The sequence below is a fragment of the Staurois parvus genome, unplaced genomic scaffold (assembly GCF_062004578.1).
Source record: "Staurois parvus isolate SC_StPar_1 unplaced genomic scaffold, SC_StPar_1.0 ptg000153l, whole genome shotgun sequence".
NCBI classification, from domain to species: Eukaryota; Metazoa; Chordata; class Amphibia; order Anura; family Ranidae; genus Staurois; species Staurois parvus.
The window spans coordinates 3471342-3492418 of NW_028317949.1; the positions used below are offsets into that span (position 1 = coordinate 3471342).

At 43.8% G+C, this 21077-nt stretch overlaps 1 protein-coding gene across 1 annotated transcript in view; it reads left to right on the forward strand.

The window, feature by feature from the left end:
* The first annotated feature begins 8688 nt into the window (after positions 1-8688).
* Positions 8689-21077, forward strand: part of MARCHF11 (membrane associated ring-CH-type finger 11) — a 92066-nt gene continuing 79677 nt past the window's right edge. Inside the window, exon 1 of the mRNA XM_089674883.1 lies at positions 8689-9127. Within this exon, the coding sequence (XP_089531009.1) occupies positions 8915-9127 (213 nt within the window). The 5' untranslated portion in view covers positions 8689-8914. The remainder of the gene's footprint in view (positions 9128-21077) is intronic.

A 21077-nucleotide genomic window follows, 5' to 3' on the forward strand; every position in this document is an offset into this window, starting at 1 on the left:
GGGCTGTTTTGCTTCTGCAGGTACAGGGAAGCTTCAGCGTGTGCAAGGTACCATGAATTCTCTTCAGTACCAGGAGATATTGGATGGAAACGTGATGCAGTCCGTCACACACCTGAGGCTTGGGAGACGTTGGACCTTTCAACAGGACAATGATCCCAAGCATACCTCCAAGTCCACTAGAGCATGGTTGCAGAGGAAAGGCTGGAACATTTTGGAGTGGCCATCGCAGTCACCAGACTTAAATCCGATTGAGAACCTCTGGTGGGACTTAAAGAAAGCAGTTGCAGTGCGCAAGCCTAAGAATGTGACTGAACTGGAGGCCTTTGCCCATGAAGAATGGGCGAAGATACCCGTAGATCGCTGCAAGACACTTGTGTCAAGCTATGCTTCACGTTTAAAAGCTGTTATAACTGTAAAAGGATGCTGTACTAAGTACTAAGATTGAATGTCACTTGGGGGTTGAATAAAACTGATAATGCTGTGAGCACAGAAAAGACATTTGTGGTTATTTCATTATAACTGTTATGTTATATTTGTCTGACCTACAAGTGCCTCTTTAATGTAAATGTAAGCAAGATGACTGAATGATCAAAAGCAATGTCAAACTGGCCAAAACACTCAATTTCAGTGGGGGTTGAATAATTTTGGCCACAACTGTATTTGTACAGAAAGTGACTAATGTCTAGAACAAACAAAAGTCAGTTGACAGGAACCCTAACCTTTTAATAGTTCCTCCCTTAGGGCTCACTCTTGCAGCATTCATGGCCTTTGAATAAGAAGGTGGGTAAAGGGGCAGATGGTCTATACCAAACATTTACTTAGCACCTTAAATTGGTATGTTGTAAAGTAAGATTTTTTCTCATTTTAAAGTTACTTACAGTATATCATGCAGTTTTTCACTAGCATTAACATAGCAGCTTTTGGTTTTCTGAGTTGCCCCATAACATAGTTTAACCACTTGCGCTCCAGGGAATTTAACCCCTAACCTGATCAGGCGATTTTTTGCGAAATGGTGCTGCATTATTTTAACTGACAATTATGTGGTCATGCAACGCTGTATATAAATGAAATTTACGTCCTTTTTTTCCCCATAAATAGAGTTGTCTTTTGGTGGTATTTGATCGCCTGTGTGTTTTTTATTTTTTTGTGCTATTTTGATAAAATACACTATTTTTTGACTTTTTGCTATAAAACATATCCAGTAAAAAAATTTAAAAGATCAAATTTCACCATAAATTTAGGCCAAAATGTATTCTGCTACATGTCTTTGCTAAACAAAATCCCAATACATGTAAATTAATTAGTTTACGTGAAAGTTATAGCGTCTAAAAAATGGCGGTATATATACCGGATTTTTTTTTTTTTATAATACAAATGGCGGCGATCAGTGACTTATAGCAGGAATGTGGCGGGCATTCTGACACTGGGTGGGAACTGACTAACTGCCACTGACATCCCAATGACATTAATACAGTGATCAGTGCTAATAAAGAATATTGACGCTGTACTAATGACACTGGGCAAGAAGGAGTTAACATCTGGGGCGCTCAAAGGGTTAACTGTGTGCTGTTTTACATATTGTGCTGTGTGTGTTTTACTTGGGACACATGCTGCTGTGTATTTCTCTGCTGTGCTGTGCAGAGAAATACACAGCAGCATGTCCTTGCTGGCAGGAGAGAGACCTGTGATGTTTACACACAGGTCTCTTCCCTGTCAGTGTTACTCAGTGATTGCCTGAAGCCAGCGGGGAATCTCCAGCCGGGACCCAGTGGTTGACATCTGTAGCTGCCAATGGCAGCGCAAGTAGGGTGGCACACGCACGCCCACTACCCAGGAATGCAAATCACGTATATATGCCCTGTAGCAGTAGTTCTACAATAGGGCAGTGGGGAAGCAGTTAATTACCTGTAGATCCATTATTTTTCATTTTACTGCAATGGGGTGACAATACTGTTTGTTCTTCAATGAAATTGAGCAGCAGTGATGTCACCCCGTGGACAGGGTAGTCTTAGATGGACATGTTATTTTAATGGACGTTAAAGCAGATCTTGCACACCTTCCTGTTTTCTAAAAGCCAGCTTTCCTTTAGTTTAGGTGCAAAGGGTGATGTCTTCCCCCTGCCAATGAGATCCCCGTGATGGTGAATACTTCAAATATTGAAAAAGAGTGCTGCCTGCAGGAGGAAATCACTGCAAACCAACACTGCTGAGTGAATAGAAATTAATGAAATATCACTTGTGTAATTTTTATTAAAGTTATAACAAAAAAAGAATAAAAAGTAAACAGTATGATGCACCAGAATCAGGGCTTTGACACTGTGTACTCCCAGTTCGCACCAGTGGCCATGCTTTCAGCATTGCTGCTTGTGTGAATCTGCATTTAACCACTTGACCTCCGAAAGATTTTACTCACTTCATGGCAAGGCCATTTTTTGCTATTTGGCACTGAGCCACTCTGACTATTGCGCTTTGATAGCTAACTGACAAATCATGCAACACTGTTCCCAAATTACATTTATATTTTATTTATTTATATAATGTTTTCTACACAAATAAAGCTTTCTTTTGGTGGCATTTGATCACCATTGGGTTTTTATTAATTATATAAATGAAAAAAATAAACAATAAAAATTTTTTTTTACTTTCTGCTTAAAAACGTACCCAATACATTTAAAAAAAAAAAAGTCAAATTTCTTCATAAATATAGGCCAAAATGTATTCTGCATCATGTCTTTGGTAAAAAAAATCCCAATAAGTGTATATGAATTGGTTTACGTGAAAGTTATAGCATCTACAAATTATGGGATATATACTGGAATTTTTATTTACTGTATTTATGTATTTATACTAGTAAGAGTGGAAATCAGTGACTTAAAGTGTGGCTGTGATAGTATGGAGGGGAATCTTAAACTAACTGACACTTTGTGGGAACTGACTTACTGACACTGACATCACCAGTAACACTAATGCAGTGATCAGTGCTAATAATATACACTGTCACTGTGCTAATGACACTGGCTGGGAAGAGGGTAAAGTAATAGCAAACCGACAGAAAAAAAAAAAAAATAATGGCCCCGCTGCAGGTTCAGGTCATAATTTACTAGTATGCTCCGCATACTAGTACATTATAACACACTTATTTGTACAGGGAGCCATCCAGCACCGCGCTGTCATGGCTCCCCGGTGCTGCCATCTTCACCAGCTCACACTGCGCTGTCCCTTCAGAGTGCATGCGCTGGTGACAGCACCGGTTGCTTGCTGTGTGACTATCTCCTAAACGGTACAAGTTTAAGAGATATTCACTGTACCTACAGGTCAGCTTTATCATAGGCTTACCTGTAGGTACAACTTACAATGTGGGCCTCCACTTTAACATCTAGGGGCAATCAAAGGGTCAACTGTGTGCCTAAAAAGTGTAAAGTGTTTACTGTGTGCTGATTTTACTAAAGGATGTGCCAGTTTTTATTTTCTGCTTTGCAGGGAAGCAAAAACTGGAACATCGCCACTGTCAAGACAGAGCTCTGTGTTGTTTGCAATCACAGAACTCTCTCCTGTCATCCGCTCTGCTGATCAGATACATGATTAAGCGCAGAGCGGTCACCCAGCAGCAGTATCTCTGCGTGGGGTGGTTAGCATCTGGTTAATGGACATTTTACAATGCTGCACACTTTTTCATCTACTTGACCTCTGGATGTTTTTATCCCATTCATGACATGGTCATTTTTATTCATAAATATGATCACATTTCAGATAATCAGTTTATAAGATTACTTGATGGAAGCAGAGAAATGACTGATAACTTATGGCTGTAAATTGTGCCCATATCTTAACCCCTACCTGCCCGGCCTATTGTAAAATGATGGCTGGGAGGGAGCCCTGTTATTCTGGGAGGATATCACGTGATGGCTTCCAAGGATAGCACCCTGCATGCGTCACAGTCTGGTGATCTGTCATCCACTGTGTCCATCAGTAGCATGTTATTGCTGTGGCTAAGCACAGCAGATCACATGACAATTGTGCACAATGAAAGGCTTTGATCCATGCTTTGCATTGTGTACTATTGTGATGCGCTCTGTGATTGGTCACAGCCCATCTGTACTATGTGGTTACCTGTGGCCAATCACAGCTAATCACAATAGTAAACACTGAACAAATAGTTTTCATTCAGAAAAAATGGTTTCTTATAACTGTAAAATTCACAGTTATAAGCAATCATAGTGTGTAAAAAAAAAAATCTGATCACCTCCCCAGAGTAGTACAGTGTTACTATGGTAACACTGTATTGCTCTGGTCACTGTTTGTAAAAAAATTTAAAAAAATAAAAACAATTTTAAAAATTAAAAAAAATTATTAACATACATATTTTTGCATACCGTCACCAGTCAATATCCCTGATCGCTGTTATATGATGATGCTGTACTGCACTGGTGACTGCATGTAAAACATTTGAAAAAATGTATTCATTTTCCAAAAAAATTGTGACAAAAAATCACTTAAGAAAACTCACCATGCCTCCTACTAAATACCTCGGACTGTCTACTTTCCAAAAAGGGGTCATTTGGGGGATATTTGTACTGTCCTCACATTTTTGGACCTCAAGAAATGAGATAGATCATCAGTACATCAGATTGATCGATTTGCAGATCTATACCATAGTTTGTAGACTCTATAACTTTCACACAGACAAATTAATAAATACTATTTTTTTCACCAAAGAAATGTAGCAGTATACATTTTTGCCTAAATTTATGAAGAAAGATTATTTATTTGCAAAATGTTAGAACAGAAATGGGGCAGCACAGTGGCTTAGTGGTTAGCACATCTGCCTTGCAGTAAATTGGGTCAGGGGTTCAATTCCCAACTATGGTGCCTCCTGCATGGAGTTTGCATGTTCTCTGTGTGCTTGCGTGGGTTTCCTCCAGGTACTCCGGCTTCTTCCCACACTCCAAAGACATGCTGGTAGGTTAATTGGCTCCTGTCTAAAGTGTCCTAGTTTCATCCCCGGCCATGTGGGATCTCCTGCATGGTAGGGGTTGGGGAAAGACCTGGCAACCTAACCTGTAAAATAATTCCTAAGAGAATTCATGGAAAAAGTCACTTACAAGTGACAGTCCATGCAATCACCAAGGGTCAGATACAACTGAATGGATAGATAACAGAAATGAAGAAAAACAAATTTTTTTTTCAAAATGCTTATTCTTTTTTTTGTTTATTTAGCAAAAATCAAAAAAACCCAGTGATGATTATATACACCAGCAAATGAAAGCTCTATTTGTGTGAAAAAAATGGTACCAATTTCATATGGATACAATGTTGCATGACCGCGCAATTGTCATTCAAATTGTGACAGCACTGAAAGCTGAAAATTGGCCTGGGCAGGAAGGGAGTGAAAGTGCCCATTATTGACGTGGTTAAAGTGGAACTATGCTCACCTATACTCCAGCGCTGCAATCTCCTGGAGAACCCTGCCGGCTGCTGATATATACAGCTTGGCGGGTTCCAGGTATTGGTCCCTGACCATTTTTATTGGCCAGGCCTGAGATGCCATCACTCCTGCACATGTGCGGGAGCTCAGTCATTCAGCATTGGCAAATTTCTACACATGCTCAGTGTACAGCGTAGACAGCATGGCTGGATCTGGGAGGGGGGGTGCTGAGGTGGGCTATGCCCCCCCAGATTTTAGTTGTGCCCCACCCTAAGCCAACCCTAACCTGCCACTATGCTGCCCTAATCTGATACTTTACCACCCTAGTTTGTCACTATACCACCCTTGCCTGACACTATACCACCCTTGCCTGACACTATACCATCCTTGCCTGACACTATACCACCCTTGCCTGACACTATACCATCCTTGCCTGACACTATACCATCCTTGCCTGACACTATACCATCCTTGCCTGACACTATACCACCCTTGCCTGACACTATACCACCCTTGCCTGACACTATACCATCCTTGCCTGACACTATACCATCCTTGGCTGACACTATACCACCCTTGCCTGACACTATACCATCCTTGGCTGACACTATACCACCCTTGCCTGACACTATACCATCCTTGCCTGACACTATACCACCCTTGCCTGACACTATACCATCCTTGCCTGACACTATACCACCCTTGCCTGACACTATACCACCCTTGCCTGACACTATACCATCCTTGCCTGACACTATACCATCCTTGCCTGACACTATACCATCCTTGCCTGACACTATACCACCCTTGCCTGACACTATACCACCCTTGCCTGACACTATACCACCCTTGCCTGACACTATACCATCCTTGCCTGACACTATACCATCCTTGGCTGACACTATACCACCCTTGGCTGACACTATACCACCCTTGCCTGACACTATACCATCCTTGCCTGACACTATACCATCCTTGCCTGACACTATACCATCCTTGGCTGACACTATACCACCCTTGGCTGACACTATACCACCCTTGCCTGACACTATACCATCCTTGCCTGACACTATACCATCCTTGCCTGACACTATACCATCCTTGCCTGACACTATACCACCCTTGCCTGACACTATACCATCCTTGGCTGACACTATACCACCCTTGCCTGACACTATACCATCCTTGCCTGACACTATACCATCCTTGCCTGACACTATACCACCCTTGCCTGACACTATACCATCCTTGCCTGACACTATACCACCCTTGCCTGACACTATACCACCCTTGCCTGACACTATACCACCCTTGCCTGACACTATACCATCCTTGCCTGACACTATACCATCCTTGGCTGACACTATACTGATCTCAGGTATGTGCTGTGTGGGGAGGAGGAGCTCTGCTACCTGTGCCCAGGCTGTGTGCAGTGCAGAGATGGAAGAAGGAGCTATGCCCCTGTCCTCTGCCCTGCCAGCAGTGACCTCTGTCTTCTGCCCTGCTGACCTCCCATCCTCTGCCCCGCTGACATTTTTTACTGCACCCCCACATTGGACAGGCTAGATCCAGCCCTGGCAGACAGGCAGGTAAGAGAAAATTAAAGTGTTATTAAACCCAGGACCCTGCATCCACTATATCTGGTCTGCCACAGTACACAGAACATGGAAATGCAAGTATTCTATGATAGTATATAGCAGTCTTGTGACTTCTATCAGTGTCCAGCCAAGCACACGTTAAAGCTTGTAGGAGGAGTTTTCATTCTGCTCTGGGAGGATGCAGAACCCCTGACACTCTGTCTGGACAGTGCTGATTAGCCTTGTGCTGATCACATGTATTCTCCCAAGCAAATAAACACCTCTCTAGCAGGGCTAGACTGACAACTCATGGGGCCACCGGGCAATAGGGGATCATGGGGCCCCATGTCCTCGCCCACACTCAAAAAAAGCCTATAAAAGGTACCAGGGGCTTGCTGCCCCCTACTGACCCCAGGCAGAGGACGGGAGGTCAGCAGGGCAACTTCCATGTTGTGTGTACTGTGGGAGAGCAGATCTACTGCATGCCGGGTCCTGCGTTTAGTACCACTTTAAAGCAGGGGCGGACTGACCATTTGGAAACTCGGGCACTGCCCGGGGGCCGGGGTCAGTAGGGGGCCCCATGAGATGCCCCTGGTACCTTTTTCATAGGCTTTTTTGAGTTTGGGCAAGGACACAGGGGCCCCATGATCCCTTATTGCCTGGGGGCCCCATGAGTTGTCAGTCCTCCCTGCTTTAAGGGCTCATTCACACTTGACTTTATTTCTAACTCTTGCCAAACGCCCCTATAGCATTTGACAGGCGGTACACAGGTGTTTGGGAAGAATTTTTAATGCTCCTCAAACGCTCCCCAAATGCTCTCAAAGCGCCCTATGCTCAGTTTTGAGGCAGTTGATAGGCATTTGCCAAGCGTTAAAACTGCACCACAAACTCCTATAATGAAGTTAAATGGTATTAACGCTCCGCAACTGCGTCACAGCCGTGTTGCAACCGCACTGCAAACACCTCCCAGGCATTTGCGGAGCGGCACGGCTTGAATAGGAGGCTTCAACTCCTCCTGACTCGACCCGAGGCATCACTTTTGCCAGGACGCAACGTTACGCAACGCTAACGCTTCCATGTGAACAGCACTGTGTGCTGCCATGTGCAGTATTTTCATAGGCGTTTCAGAAGCGTTAAAAACACTTTCCAAACGCTTGTCTGACGACAAAGCTAGTGTGAACGCAGCCTAACTCGGTGCTGATCAGAGCCTTCATTTATCATAAACACAATGTATCTAAAGCCAAACCTTCTTAATTGGACAGATTTTCACATGCCGGGTCCTGGCCAGGGGCGGACTGACCATTTGGAAACTCAGGCACTGCCCGAGGGCCCGTGGTCAGTAGGGGGCCCCATGAGATGCCCCTGGTACCTTTTTCATAGGCTTTTTTTAGTTTGGGCAAGGACACAGGGGCCCCATGATCCCCTATTACCCGGGGGCCCCATGAGTTGTCAGTCCGCCCCTGGTCCTGGCTATAGTAACACTTTATCAATCGGAATCCATTTCTAGTGTGTGCCATGTCCATTGAATACGTTGTCAGCTACAGATCAATTGGAAGAAATGAATCGGAAAAGAAATGAATCATTATCGGTTGTGTGTATGGGCACCAAGGGAAGTTGTATGTCCTATAGATCCCGGATGGGCGGTGTGTGTCCAGCACTGTACAGGGTGTGATGGTCCTCCCATGGTGGATCGGAAGGATGGCTGCTGGTTGTACATAGCTGGTGATCAGCGATCAGAGTGCTGTGAGTGGTGTGCTGAGTGTCAGTCAGGCCCCTCCCCCTGCTCATGTCTCCATCAGATGATTTGCAGCCTCCCCCAGTGATGGAGCCGGACACTGTACAGTGACCCCGCACTGCTCGCTGCTGTCACACCGCCGGCCACACCGAGCAGCAGATCGGAGCTGGATTGCGGGATGCAGGGTGACAAGCCGGAGGATGAGCCGGGGGATGAGGATAAACAAGAGCCGGAGAAGGAGGAGGAGGAGGCGGACGGGCAGGAGTCGGTGTGTGCCGCTACCGGAGGAGCATCGTCCCCCCCAGACACCAGCACCGACTCGGACAGTGTGGAGAGCGGCGAGACCCCCAGCCCTCCGACCTGCAAGATCTGCTTCCAGGGCCCCGAGCAGGTAATCGCCACAACTAAGTGTCATGCTGGGACATCATTGTCCAGCCATCGTGTCTGCTGGCCTGTCACCTGTGTCCAGGATGTCATCGGATGGATGGGGGACATCCTCATCATAGACACCACTGTGTACCAAGTCATCTCCTCTACACATCCATCACACCTTTCATGTCCCCTGCACCCTGATCCCTGCACCCTGATCCCTGCACCCTGGTCCCTGCACCCTGATCCCTGCACCCTGATCCCTGCACCCTGATCTCTGCACCCTGATCCCTGCACCCTCATCCTTCCACATCCTCCTCATCCATCCTCCACCATTCATTATCTCAACTTTCTCCCATTCAACATCATTATGCTTCATTACAAAGGGCTCAGGATCTATGACATGATCCTGCAATTTTCAACTTCCCCCCAGCCCTCCTCTATGTGGGTGTATGTAATATTGCTTCCAGGTTACCCAATACCAGGGGATTCAATGAAGCCATAAGGATACTTTTCTGGAGGTAAGGCCCTTTAAAATGGCCTGCGTCAGATCCTAAAATAGTTCTTAAAGTGGAACTATAATCACCTCCTATCCAGCGCTGCGTTTTCCTGAAGCTCACCGCCAACCGCTGTCATCTACAGCCAGATCGGCTTCATCTCTGCATTGCCAAAATATGTACGCTGAGCTGTGCATACACAGCTCGGTTTACAGGGCATCATCTCGGCATTCACTCATCTCGGCATTACCAAAATATGTACAGTGAGCTGTGCATGCACAGCTCAGTGTACAGGGCATCATCTCGGCATTCACTCATCTCGGCGTTGCCAAAATATGTACACTCAGCTGTGCATACACAGCTCGGTGTACAGGGCATCATCTCGGCATTCACTCATCTTGGCGTTGCCAAAATATGTACAATCAGCTGTGCATACACAGCTCGGTGTACAGGGCATCATCTCAGCATTGCCAAAATATGTACACTCAGCTGTGCATGCACAGCTCGGTGTACAGGGCATCATCTTGGCATTGCCAAAATATGTACACTCAGCTGTGCATGCACAGCTCGGTATACAGGGCATCATCTTGGCATTGCTAAAATATGCACAGTGAGCTGTGCATGCACAGCTCAGTGTACAGGGCATCATCTTGGCATTGAAAAAAATTTTACACAGAGCTGTGCATCCACAACTCAGTGTACAGGGCATCATCTCAGCATTCACTCATCTCGGCATTGCCAAAATATGTACAGTGAGCTGTGCATGCACAGCTCAGTGTACAGGGTATACAGGCAGGTATTGGAATTTTAATGCAGTAGCGATAGTATTAAAATCTCACATTTGCCAATTTTTTTTCTTACATGAAGTTCCACCTTAACCTCTTCCCGCCAGAGGTATGCATATGTGAAGGCACTTGGCGGGTGGGCTTTAACACCAAGAGGTCACATATATGCAGCCCTATGTAAACACTTTTCTGTTCCAGCGCCCGCCTTGTGTGCTCACAGCACAGTTGCCGACGGGGACCGGAAAGCTCCCAATGAATACTTGCGTTCGGGAGCTTTCCCATCATATGACTGCTGCGATAGCCAATCCCAGTGGTCACATGACCTGAATGCCCTCCTCCATTTCCCGGCTGTAGGAAGCTCTAAAAGGGCTGGGAGACAGCAGCAGGAAGGGGTTAAAGTGGAACTAAACACATCAATTTGAAGGTTTCCCCAAATGATTACATTTAAGGCATGCTGGGAATGATAACTGTCACAGTTCCTGGTTCTTTCAGTCAAACTGTCAGGCCATCAAATGGTCATGCTGATCAAATGTGCAGCATCATGGCAACAGCCAATCAGGTAGAGGCTAAGATAGCAGCTTCCTTAGCTGTAAACAAATAAAAAGGTTTTGATCCAGCATAATAGCGCCATGTTTACAAAGTAATGCTGGTTACTGCACCAAATTCAAAATGACCTCCAGTTCATAGTTTGTAAAATTGGGAGAATTAATAGCAACTGAAACTTGGTGCACAGAGACAGGCAGAGTGCTTGTCTCTGTATGCTGTGTTGCAGGCAGCACATTTGCTGTCGCGACCCCCTCTATCTGTCACTGGTTGTTAAGGACACTTTTGGCTTTACAGCCAACAGACTCCTTGAAATCCAAAACACTATGCACTACTCAAGGTCAATCAACTTCTACCTAACCCCAAAAACACAGGTGCCGGTCTCGCTCGCACCACAGAACATGAACAATTAACAGGTGGATGACCACACACTGTTGTTGCTAAGATTGAAAAATAAAAAAAAAGACCAAATAGCATAAAACACAGCAAGAGCAAGTGTTAGTGTGTGTCATGGCAATGAGTGCTTAGTCAATGATCTGATTATGTGCCCATTGGCAGGAAACGCGTCAACGCTTGCTCTTGCTGTGTGTTATGCTATTTGGACTTTTTTCTAGTTTTTCATTTGACTTATAGATCTCAGCAACAACAGTGTGCGGTCATCCACATGTTATTTGTTCATCAACCACCTAACAACTAGTGACACTGACAGTGGATAGAGCAGAAGCTGAGATACTCGTTCTTCATCAGGTCAACTCTCTTTTTGTGTTCAACAGCAGGCAGGAGGTGGATTACTTAATCAATAGCAGGCTTTCTGTGGACAATGGATCCACCCACTGCCTGCTGCCAATCACAAGGGGAGAGGACCTGATGGGGAGCTAGTGTTTCAGATTCCCCATCAGGCTCCTCCCATAAAACTCTTTGGACACTGCATTGTCTTTGTGACAGCTGCAGCGGCAGGAGGGAGGTAGCGGGATGGGGTATCTGTATAGACACTCTGGTCTCAGTGCTCCTCGGCATGAAGTGGATGCCCCAAACCTATATTGTATTTTTTTTCACAGGGATGAATACTGTATTTTTTCTATTATACTATTATTTTTAGTCTATTATTTTCTATTAATACTATTATTTTTAGTCAATGGAAATCTAGTTACCAGGGAAAAAATATGATATGCACATTTTTGAGGGTTTTCAGGAGCTCCCATTGAAGTCTAGTGGGGCCAAAAATACTTGAAGCTTGTAGCTCAGAAGAAGCTCATGTACTTTTTGGCTACAAACCTCAAGCGACACTATGCTTAGTAAACCATGGGATTTTTTGTAAGTTACCAAATACTCATGTGAATGGGGTCTAAGGAGGGTCTAGTGACCCAGGTTGTGATTATAGGGGGTTGAAATGATGGACAGTAAAATTCAAGTTGTTATGTAGAGGTTTGATGGGTTTTCCTAAAGAGATGAGTTTTAAAGGATTGCCTGAAGGTAGACAAAGTAGGAGATAGACAGAGGGATTTGGGTAGGGAGTTCCATCCTCAGCGAAGGTTACTGGACTCATCAAAAGCTCAATCCTTTCTTTAACTTTAGCTGAAAAACATGAATATGACAACAATGTCATTTTACCAGTGGTCATACATATGTTAGTGATTTGATTTGCTTTTAGATTTCATTCTCAAAGCATAGATGACCACCATAACCATTAAAAATATCTGTGAGGCAATAAAAGGAGTGACTATAATGTACAAATAGTGCTTAGCCATTGCAACTAAGGCTCAGTTTACTGTCGTCAGATCATTGAAGCACTGATTTATTAACAGGCGCTAATGCACTTTGAACTTTCTCTTTCTAAATAAGCCTCAGATAATGCCTTTATGTCAGCTAAAGCAGAATTAGGTTTGTGTTGTGTGCAGGGGCGGACTGACAACTCATGGGGCCCCTGGGCAATAAGGGATCATGGGGCCCCTGTGTCCTTGCCCAAACTCAAAAAAGCCTATGAAAAAGGTACCAGGGGCATCTCATGGGGCCCCCTACTGACTTCGGGCCCTCCAAATGGTCAGTCCGCTCCTGGTTGTGTGTTATATGTTCAGCCTATGTAGACTGACTCTTGCACTAGAGACTGCGATGCTTGAATATGGGGAAAGTTCACAGAACTCTTGTCTGTTCATAGACTTTTCTAGAGTACTGTAAAAAGCCACAGAATGTCATGCTCTTGATGTCATTTTAGAGGGAACCTGACCTGGCCAAAAAGGTTTCTAAATCAATAACACTGCTGTAGTATAGGAACCCTGTGGTACATTCACCTATGGTAATCTCCATATTGGCCCCTGTGTCCCTGTGGAATTCTTTGTTACCCCAGAGTTCTGTCAAAGTTGAGGTCAAGTCCCGCTCTTCCCTTCCTTATACTTCACCCCATCATTAAATGCTAGAGCAGCCTTTATCAGCCCTTTAACATGGAAGATACCTTGAAGCAACTTTCCAGTCTCAGGAAACCTTTGCTAATAATTACTATATCTACAGCAAATGGTACATAGTATGATGGTCACTGGGAAGAATGCTCATTACACCTTGGATCATTGAGAAGAATTCCCCCCTTACAGATAGCTAAAAGGGTCATTCTTGCCAGCAGTTACTTATCTGAAAGACATAAGTCATTCCTCAAGGAACTTCTAGCAATTTCGGGAGGCATCTTGGGGTTCTACGGCAGTGTTTCTCAAGCTTTTTTCAGTCAAGGCACCCTTTAAAATTATGGGCAGTCCCAAGGCACCCTTTACAATTATAGACAGTCTTGAGGCACCCCATTCTAAAATGGGGTGCCTCACACTGTCCATAATTTTAACAGGGTACCCCATTCTACAATGTGAAAAACTATTCTAATAGTTTTATATAATGCAGCAACAACCACACATGTAGGACATCCAACATTAGAGGTGATTTATTCTTCCAAAGCAAATACACTTTTGCACACTGGTACTGACTAGTATTCTAGTGTTTCTCTTCTCCCTCAGTTTTTCCTCCACCACTGAGCTAATGTGACCCCAGCACTGATGGAGAGGGGCAGGGGAGGGTCAAACTAGGATGCTGCGCAGGCAGCTGACATCCTCCATATCAACTGATGATGTCATTGGTTGTCAGGACGCTGGCGGCTAGAAAGTCGTAATGGTGCACAATGGAAACCTTTGGCTTTGTGTAACTAGAGGCAGGCTTGATCCACCCGCTAGTGAATAAGGGGGAGAGAACAATGTTCTTGGACAACTTGCCAGCCAGCTTGCTAACAACCGAATTAACCTGTCTAACAGTATGCGTTTATAACAGGGGTTTAGTTAACACACATTTGCAAATACATACGTAAGCCACAGAGCCACGACACGGCACCCTGATAATCTGTGGTCCTAACTCTACAATTTGTGAGTCCCCATAGTAGAGGCACATGCATTTAATGGATAGATCAAGGGCAGGTGAGCCTGAGGGAGCCACCCCTCTTAAAGGAAAAGGAGTGCACTGGACCCCAGCATGTAGCACAGTGGCAACCAGGGTCCTAGTGCACCCACGTACCAAAAAACTCAAACATGCAATAAAAGTGGCCACCCGCCCAAGTCTATAACTGGCTTATGAAGCAAGGACACATAAACAGGCATCACATAGTGAATAGTGATCCACCCGCTAGCTTGTTTACAAGTTTTGGGCAATTTTTAGACATTTTGCCAAGGCACCCCTGAAGAAACCTCAAGGCACCCCAGGGTGCCTTGCCACCCTGGTTGAGAAAGGCTGTTCTACGGACCGCTCATTGAGAAACGTTGTGCTAGAGCCTGTACAGCCTTTTGAGATTCTAACATTTTTCAGTTGAATGAAAGGGAACAGAGCTTAGAGTTAGAAGGAGACTGGACTTCATCTTAATTTGGGTCCTATTTACAACCTAGAGTTGGAATCTATGGAGACAAGGATGAACAATAACAGGAGCCACAAGGTCCTGCGCTTCAGCACTGTTGATACCTTTTAAACCAGATCAGCTTCATTATCAGTTGAGTTTTGGGCACACATAGATGGCATCCATGATCATGCTTACAGCATCATGCTTATACCGTGTTTGTAATGGCTTTGTGTTTTTTTAGTGACACACACTGTATGCTTTTCAGGTCTGCAGTGCAACACACTCCATGCATAGCATATGTACTACAAAACACATTCTAATCACTTGAGAGATGTGAGCAAGCCTCATTATGTTCAGATTGTGCTGCAAATTCCATGTTATTTTTGTACAGTTGCAGCTCTCATTGGTCAAGCATGTTATTAGGAAAATGAATAAGTGTACTCGGCTTGCTGTGATGATTATTCATAAAGTGGATTGTCGTAAAATGTATTTCACAGAAAATATTGATATGCTTTGGAGAATGATGTCTGTGTAAGTGAAGAAAACCTCAGTACAATGGAAAGTTAATGGGAATCAGCACCCAGGACAGCTCTGAGACGCAGAGTGCTGGCCTGGATTTTGTTTATTACTGGTCTCATAAAGTAGAACTACAGGCAAAACCTTTTTTTTTTCTCATTTGGTTGGACTAAGGGAGTGGTTTTTTTTGCCATTGGGGAGTTACCATTTTAATTCCTGCCACATAGGCAAGACAGGAACCAGAGAGGAAAACCCTGCAAAATAAGGGAACCCACTGCCCCCCCAGGTTACAGGAACTGTTTTCCCCATTGAAACATTTCCCCTCTATTACTGTTCTAGGGACAACCCAAAATGTGGTATTTTCTTTTACTTTCGCTTTCGATGATAATAGCAAATAGGACAAATCATTTGGGAATCTCCCTAACGGGTGTACAGACAGCAATACAAACCTGACAGGGGGTCTAATTCATCTCAACCCTGTCCAATACTTTAAAAAAAGGTTTTGCCTTTAGTTATAGTTTAAACATGGGTATAAGGAAATGATGTGCATGGTTCTATCAAGTATAATATAACAGTTACCTAGTGTGTTATTTTCCATTTGATTTGGAAGTAATGGTTTATAAATACTTGTTTTAGGCAGTGTTGTACCTTAGTGTGCTTTAATGTAGCATTATCTGCTTCTACGTTGGCTAACATTTGCTGAATTGTGGTTTTCTCCTTGTACATTCAGATTGGCAGATTATGGCAAATCTACAACAAAGTGGTAAAACCTAAAGCATAGTGCAAACACACCTGTGGAACATGTTTTAGACCCAAAAGTAGGAAGAATGCTTTTGAAATCGAACCATAAAACAATGACATCTGTGCTCTGTGCCTTTATGTATATTAAAGCAGAGGCAACAATGAAAGTTTCAAATTAAAGGTACATTTCAGTCAAAATGAAAAAATAAACCTGAACTTTGGACATTGAGCCCCCTGTATCTCCCTCCCAACTAATTGTCTTGTTAGTTTTAAAAGATTCTAATCTTTAAAGAATATGTAAACTCAGCATCTCATATTCCTGACATGTGCCTGCTGTACCATGTACTTGTATGAAAAAGTATCCTGTTCTCTTTGTATTGCTTCCTTTGTGTGAAATACCTGGTGTTTCTGCTGGTCCCTCTGCTTTCATAATAAAAACTGACCACACTAAGCATAAGAGCACAGCGTGGTCAGTTTTCTAGCTGTGCTGAGAACTCAGCCTGTTCTCCAGTGATCAGGCTTGTGCTGCCCACCTCCATTCATTGGGAAGATCAATGTACTGCTGTTTCTCATCCCTCACCTCCTATGCTGAGAACAGAGTATGTGAGCACTTATATAAAAGGGAAAAAAAAGATATCTATAATGTTTTTTTATATGTAGACACAAATGTTTTGCCTTTCATTTCTATTTTAAACTGAATGGGATGCTTTGCAAGGTGAGGGTTCACATATACTTTAAACTCCTTTCAGTTATTTAGGCCTCATTCACATGGGCTTACCAATCTGTACACCTGTGTGAAGGGTCATTTTTGTCTGCAGGGGATGTACAGGTGTTTTGTGCATTCACCTATAGCCAGCCCCATTCATGTCTATTGGAACACAGCCACTGTACAGACACAGCTATTAGACCCGATTTTGTCTCATTCACACAGGCATACCTATCTGCGTGACCATGCGAAGGGCTGTCTTTGCCTGCAAAGGATGCACATGTGTTCTCCGTGGCTGTCAAATTGGGAAAAGCGGCTGCTGCGTCCTAGCAGACATGAATGGGACTGCTTGTATGCGGATGCATGGAATACCTGTGCATTCTGTTCTGGCAAAGACAACCCTTTGAATGGGTGTACAGATAGGTACAGCCATGTGACTGAGGTCTAAAATCCATTGTCTCATGACGTCCTGAGTCCCCAGTCTTCTATTTTCCTCACTGCAGAATGGAAGAGACCTTTGGTTGCCCATGTCATAGCCTGGGTGGCATGGACACTTCCTAATGGATGAGGGGTGATGATGTCTCAAACTGCAGTGATGGATGTACGGTCTCCATTTTCGGAGGTGTTGGTGGGTGACATGTGATGACAGATTCAAGAACTGATGAACAGCCTACTTACCTAGTAGTTCAGGATTTTATCCAGGAGTCGCTGTAATGCAAAAGTACCTTTCATTGGTAATCAGGCAATGTGAGAACTTCCTGCGGGTGATCCAGACGTTAATCTTGCCTTGTACAAATTTTGGCTAGTTCCTGATGAACTGGATGAAATTTGCCATGTTAAACACCTCCTATCTAACATTTAGCATTCCTTGATTGAAAAATCAAAAAATTCCAGGCAGAAAATTGGTGGCTGGGCAGCACCTGCGTCCATTCAGATGTAGCCACTGTTCCGGTATTTTGACAGCTGGTGGGGCTGGTTGTCAAATTACCATAGCTGCAGGGGAAGGGAGGATTTGTCCATTCACGCTGTGCAGCATGGATGGACAAATCTGTGAAAGTATGTCGTAAAAAGTATCAGTAATAAGAGAATTCTCATAGCCACCAATCTGATTTGGAACTGGCTTGGAATTTTGAACATGATTAATGATACGGGGGGGGGGGGAGAGGAAGGAGAGAGAGGGAGGAGAGAAAGAGAGGGAAGGAAGAGAGGGAGGAGAGAGAGGGGGGGGGGAGAGAGGGGAGAGAGAGAGGGGGAAAGGAGAGAGGAGAGAGAGAGAGGGAAGAGAGAGAAGGGGGGAGGGAGGGAGAGGGGGGGAGAGAGAGGGGGGAAGAGAGTGAGAGAGAGGGAAGAGAGATAAAGAGGGAAGAGAGAAAGAGATAGGGAAGATAGAGAGAGGGAAGAGAGAGGGGGGAGAGAGAGAGGGAAGAGGGAGGGAGAGGGAAGAGGGAGAGAGAGGGGGGAGAAAGAGGGAGAGAGGGGGGCAGAGGGAAGAGGGAGAGAGAGGGAGAGAGAGGAGGGGAAAGAGAGAGAGGAAAGAGAGAGGGGGAAGAGGGAGGACGAGAGAGTAAGGGGAAGAGGGAAGAGAGAGAGGGGGAAGAGGGAGAGAGATGGAAGGGGGGGAGAGAGCCAGAGAGAGAGAGAGAGAGGTCACAGGTTACAGAAGTAAACCTTTGAGGTTGTAAAAGCAAAATAAAGACCTGTCAAGATAGAGATATAGGGAATGCCATTGCTGAGGCAATCAGAGGTCTCCCTTAGTCTGATAGCTGCTGACCTTTCAATTGACCTCACATACCAGCTCCCATCATTGTAGTATTTATTGGGGGAAGTCAGGCAGTTGACCAGCAGCAGCTGTCCCGGACATCCCTGACACTCTAGTTAAAAGACTTGGACAAAATAAGAAAAGATAAGTAAGGGGGAAATAAGAATTCTACAAAAGCAAGTTCAAATGTGATAGGTTCTCTTAAAGGTAAACTGAATGGACTTTCTGATTTTAACACAGCTGTAAGTATTTGCTGGATAGCATTTTGAGCTCGCTGATTGCTTTCACTTGTTGCCTTGCTCTTTAGTAATCATTTAAGCCCAGTACACAGTATAAGAAAATTGGACAAACGATCATCTGGTTTTTCTCGATGTTTCACAGCACGTCAAAACCAAGGATGGTACTAATTGTACAATAATTCTCATACAACAAAAGCTTTTTTTTTATTGTTTATTGTTTCTGATCATTCTGAGCAGTCATTCATATCTGATTTTTCTCGTACAAAAACAGTACACATTAAACGAAAATCTTTAGTTCTGTTCACGGACAAGAAAAGTTTTGGAGTTTGCCCCTTTGGAAATTTTCATTTGGAAAGTCTGACTTGGATGTTAAAAAGTGGTGTACACTCTAAAATCGATTGGTCATGCCTTGTACGGAATTTTTCTTCCTATTTTCTCATAGGGTGAACCCCAATTTATAGTTGAGTTTTCTGTCTACCAATGGGCATTAGGCAGTGTTCACCAGGCTTGAGAGTAATTTTATGGTATTAGTGATTTTATACCATGAACAATCTTCTTCTATTGTACTTGCAAAATACACATCTGACTTGTCTTGTGACAATGCTTTTTGAGAGAAATAGAGAGAGCAGAAGCAAAGAGATAAGTATGTGTTCAGATTACCTGTCTTTTCTGGTTGTATTTACTATGAATCCCATCATGACCATAATGCAGCACATTCTACCATTTTTTCCTTCACGCAAAACGTGGAACCGACTGCGCTGGTGTGCTAGGTCCTTTTGAATACATGGAAAACGCTTTGCGTCCATTTCTGATGATGAAAAAAGGCTCTGGACAGCATTTGGATATGGAACAGTTAAAAAACGCCTCTAAATGCAAACGCCTATAAATGAGGTTTTCCGCGTTAACAAGCATTTGGCATTTGAAACGCTGATAAAATCTATACAGTAAGTAGTGCAAGCGACTCAGTATATAGGTAACAAGCTGCTATGCACAAAGAAAGGTACCAATATCACCCTAAGAAATAGCAATGTATATATAAAGTGCAGCGCTTGATATTATAACCAATGAAATTAAAACCTTATTAAATTGCAAATATATATATATATGAGTGAATTCAAAGTAGAAGAAGATGGTCCTGCAATTTCATAAAAGGATATAGGTGCTCAGGTGACTTAGAAATCCTGGTATCCGTGTGATAATGGTGTAGCAATGCGCACTCACCGGACGCGCATAATACATGCGCTTTTGTGTATATATAATCCAGATGTCATCTGATGGTGGGTGGTCCTCCCTCTGTTTGGTATGAGGCTGGTGATCCTCTTCCACTAGGGGTCCCCCTATTTACTCCTGGTAGGTAGTATCCCTCTGATTAGGCTGGGTAGCAGTAATCCGTCCCGGGAGTGTGTCTGTGAACTAAAGTACTCCCCCAGGGGATGACAAGGATACTCCCATAGTGCAGTAATTTTAAAAGGAATTTGTATTGTGATGCATCAAGGTAAAAAACAAGTAAGAATGGTTGCAGACAGTGGTCTGTTAGGGACTGACCATCTGGTATAGTAATATGGCCGCCAGAGCTCCACCTTGCTCTGGCGGCGTGACATCACGGCGTGGTGTGGCTCCTCCTTACGCGTATCGTGCTCCGGCACGTCTTCAGAGGGGGGTCGCCAATCAAATAAAATCTACTCCTGAACGCAAGTTTGGTGTGTTAAAAAAAACAACTGTAAACTCAACTGCCTGTAAAGGACTGTAAACGACATAATGTACATGGACACATACGAAAACATTAGGAAGAGTTCAGGGGCTGCTGAAAAAAATGCAGAAAAGCTGCTGAACGCTGCAGTGTACATGAGCCCTTATGGTCATTTTATATTTTTAAGATAAATAAATAAACATGCATAGTGCTTGTTCATCCAGCTGTGAATGAAAAACTCCATCTCCTCAATTCTCTTTTTATGGCATCATTTGACAATCAAGTAAATGTAATAAATTGATTTTTTTTTTCAGTTTGTAATGAATAGTTTCTTCATGCCACTGTCATATGTCTGTGGGTATAGTAAAAGGTCAGTCCACCCAGAAATTCCATTTTATGTATAGGTTGAGTATGGTGAGCATCAAACTCCAATGTCTTATTACTCTTGGGGATCCCAGCGATGAAATCTCCATGTCATTTTTCTTATCTCCATTCCCACTTCTCTTATTGCATTCTCCTTAATATGGAATACATTAGAAATCTAATAAGGAGGCAGGAACCTTTCCAATGGCCACAGCAAGTGTGGAGACCCAAGAACTAAAACACTGGATTCCCCAAGAGATACAAGATCATATTGATT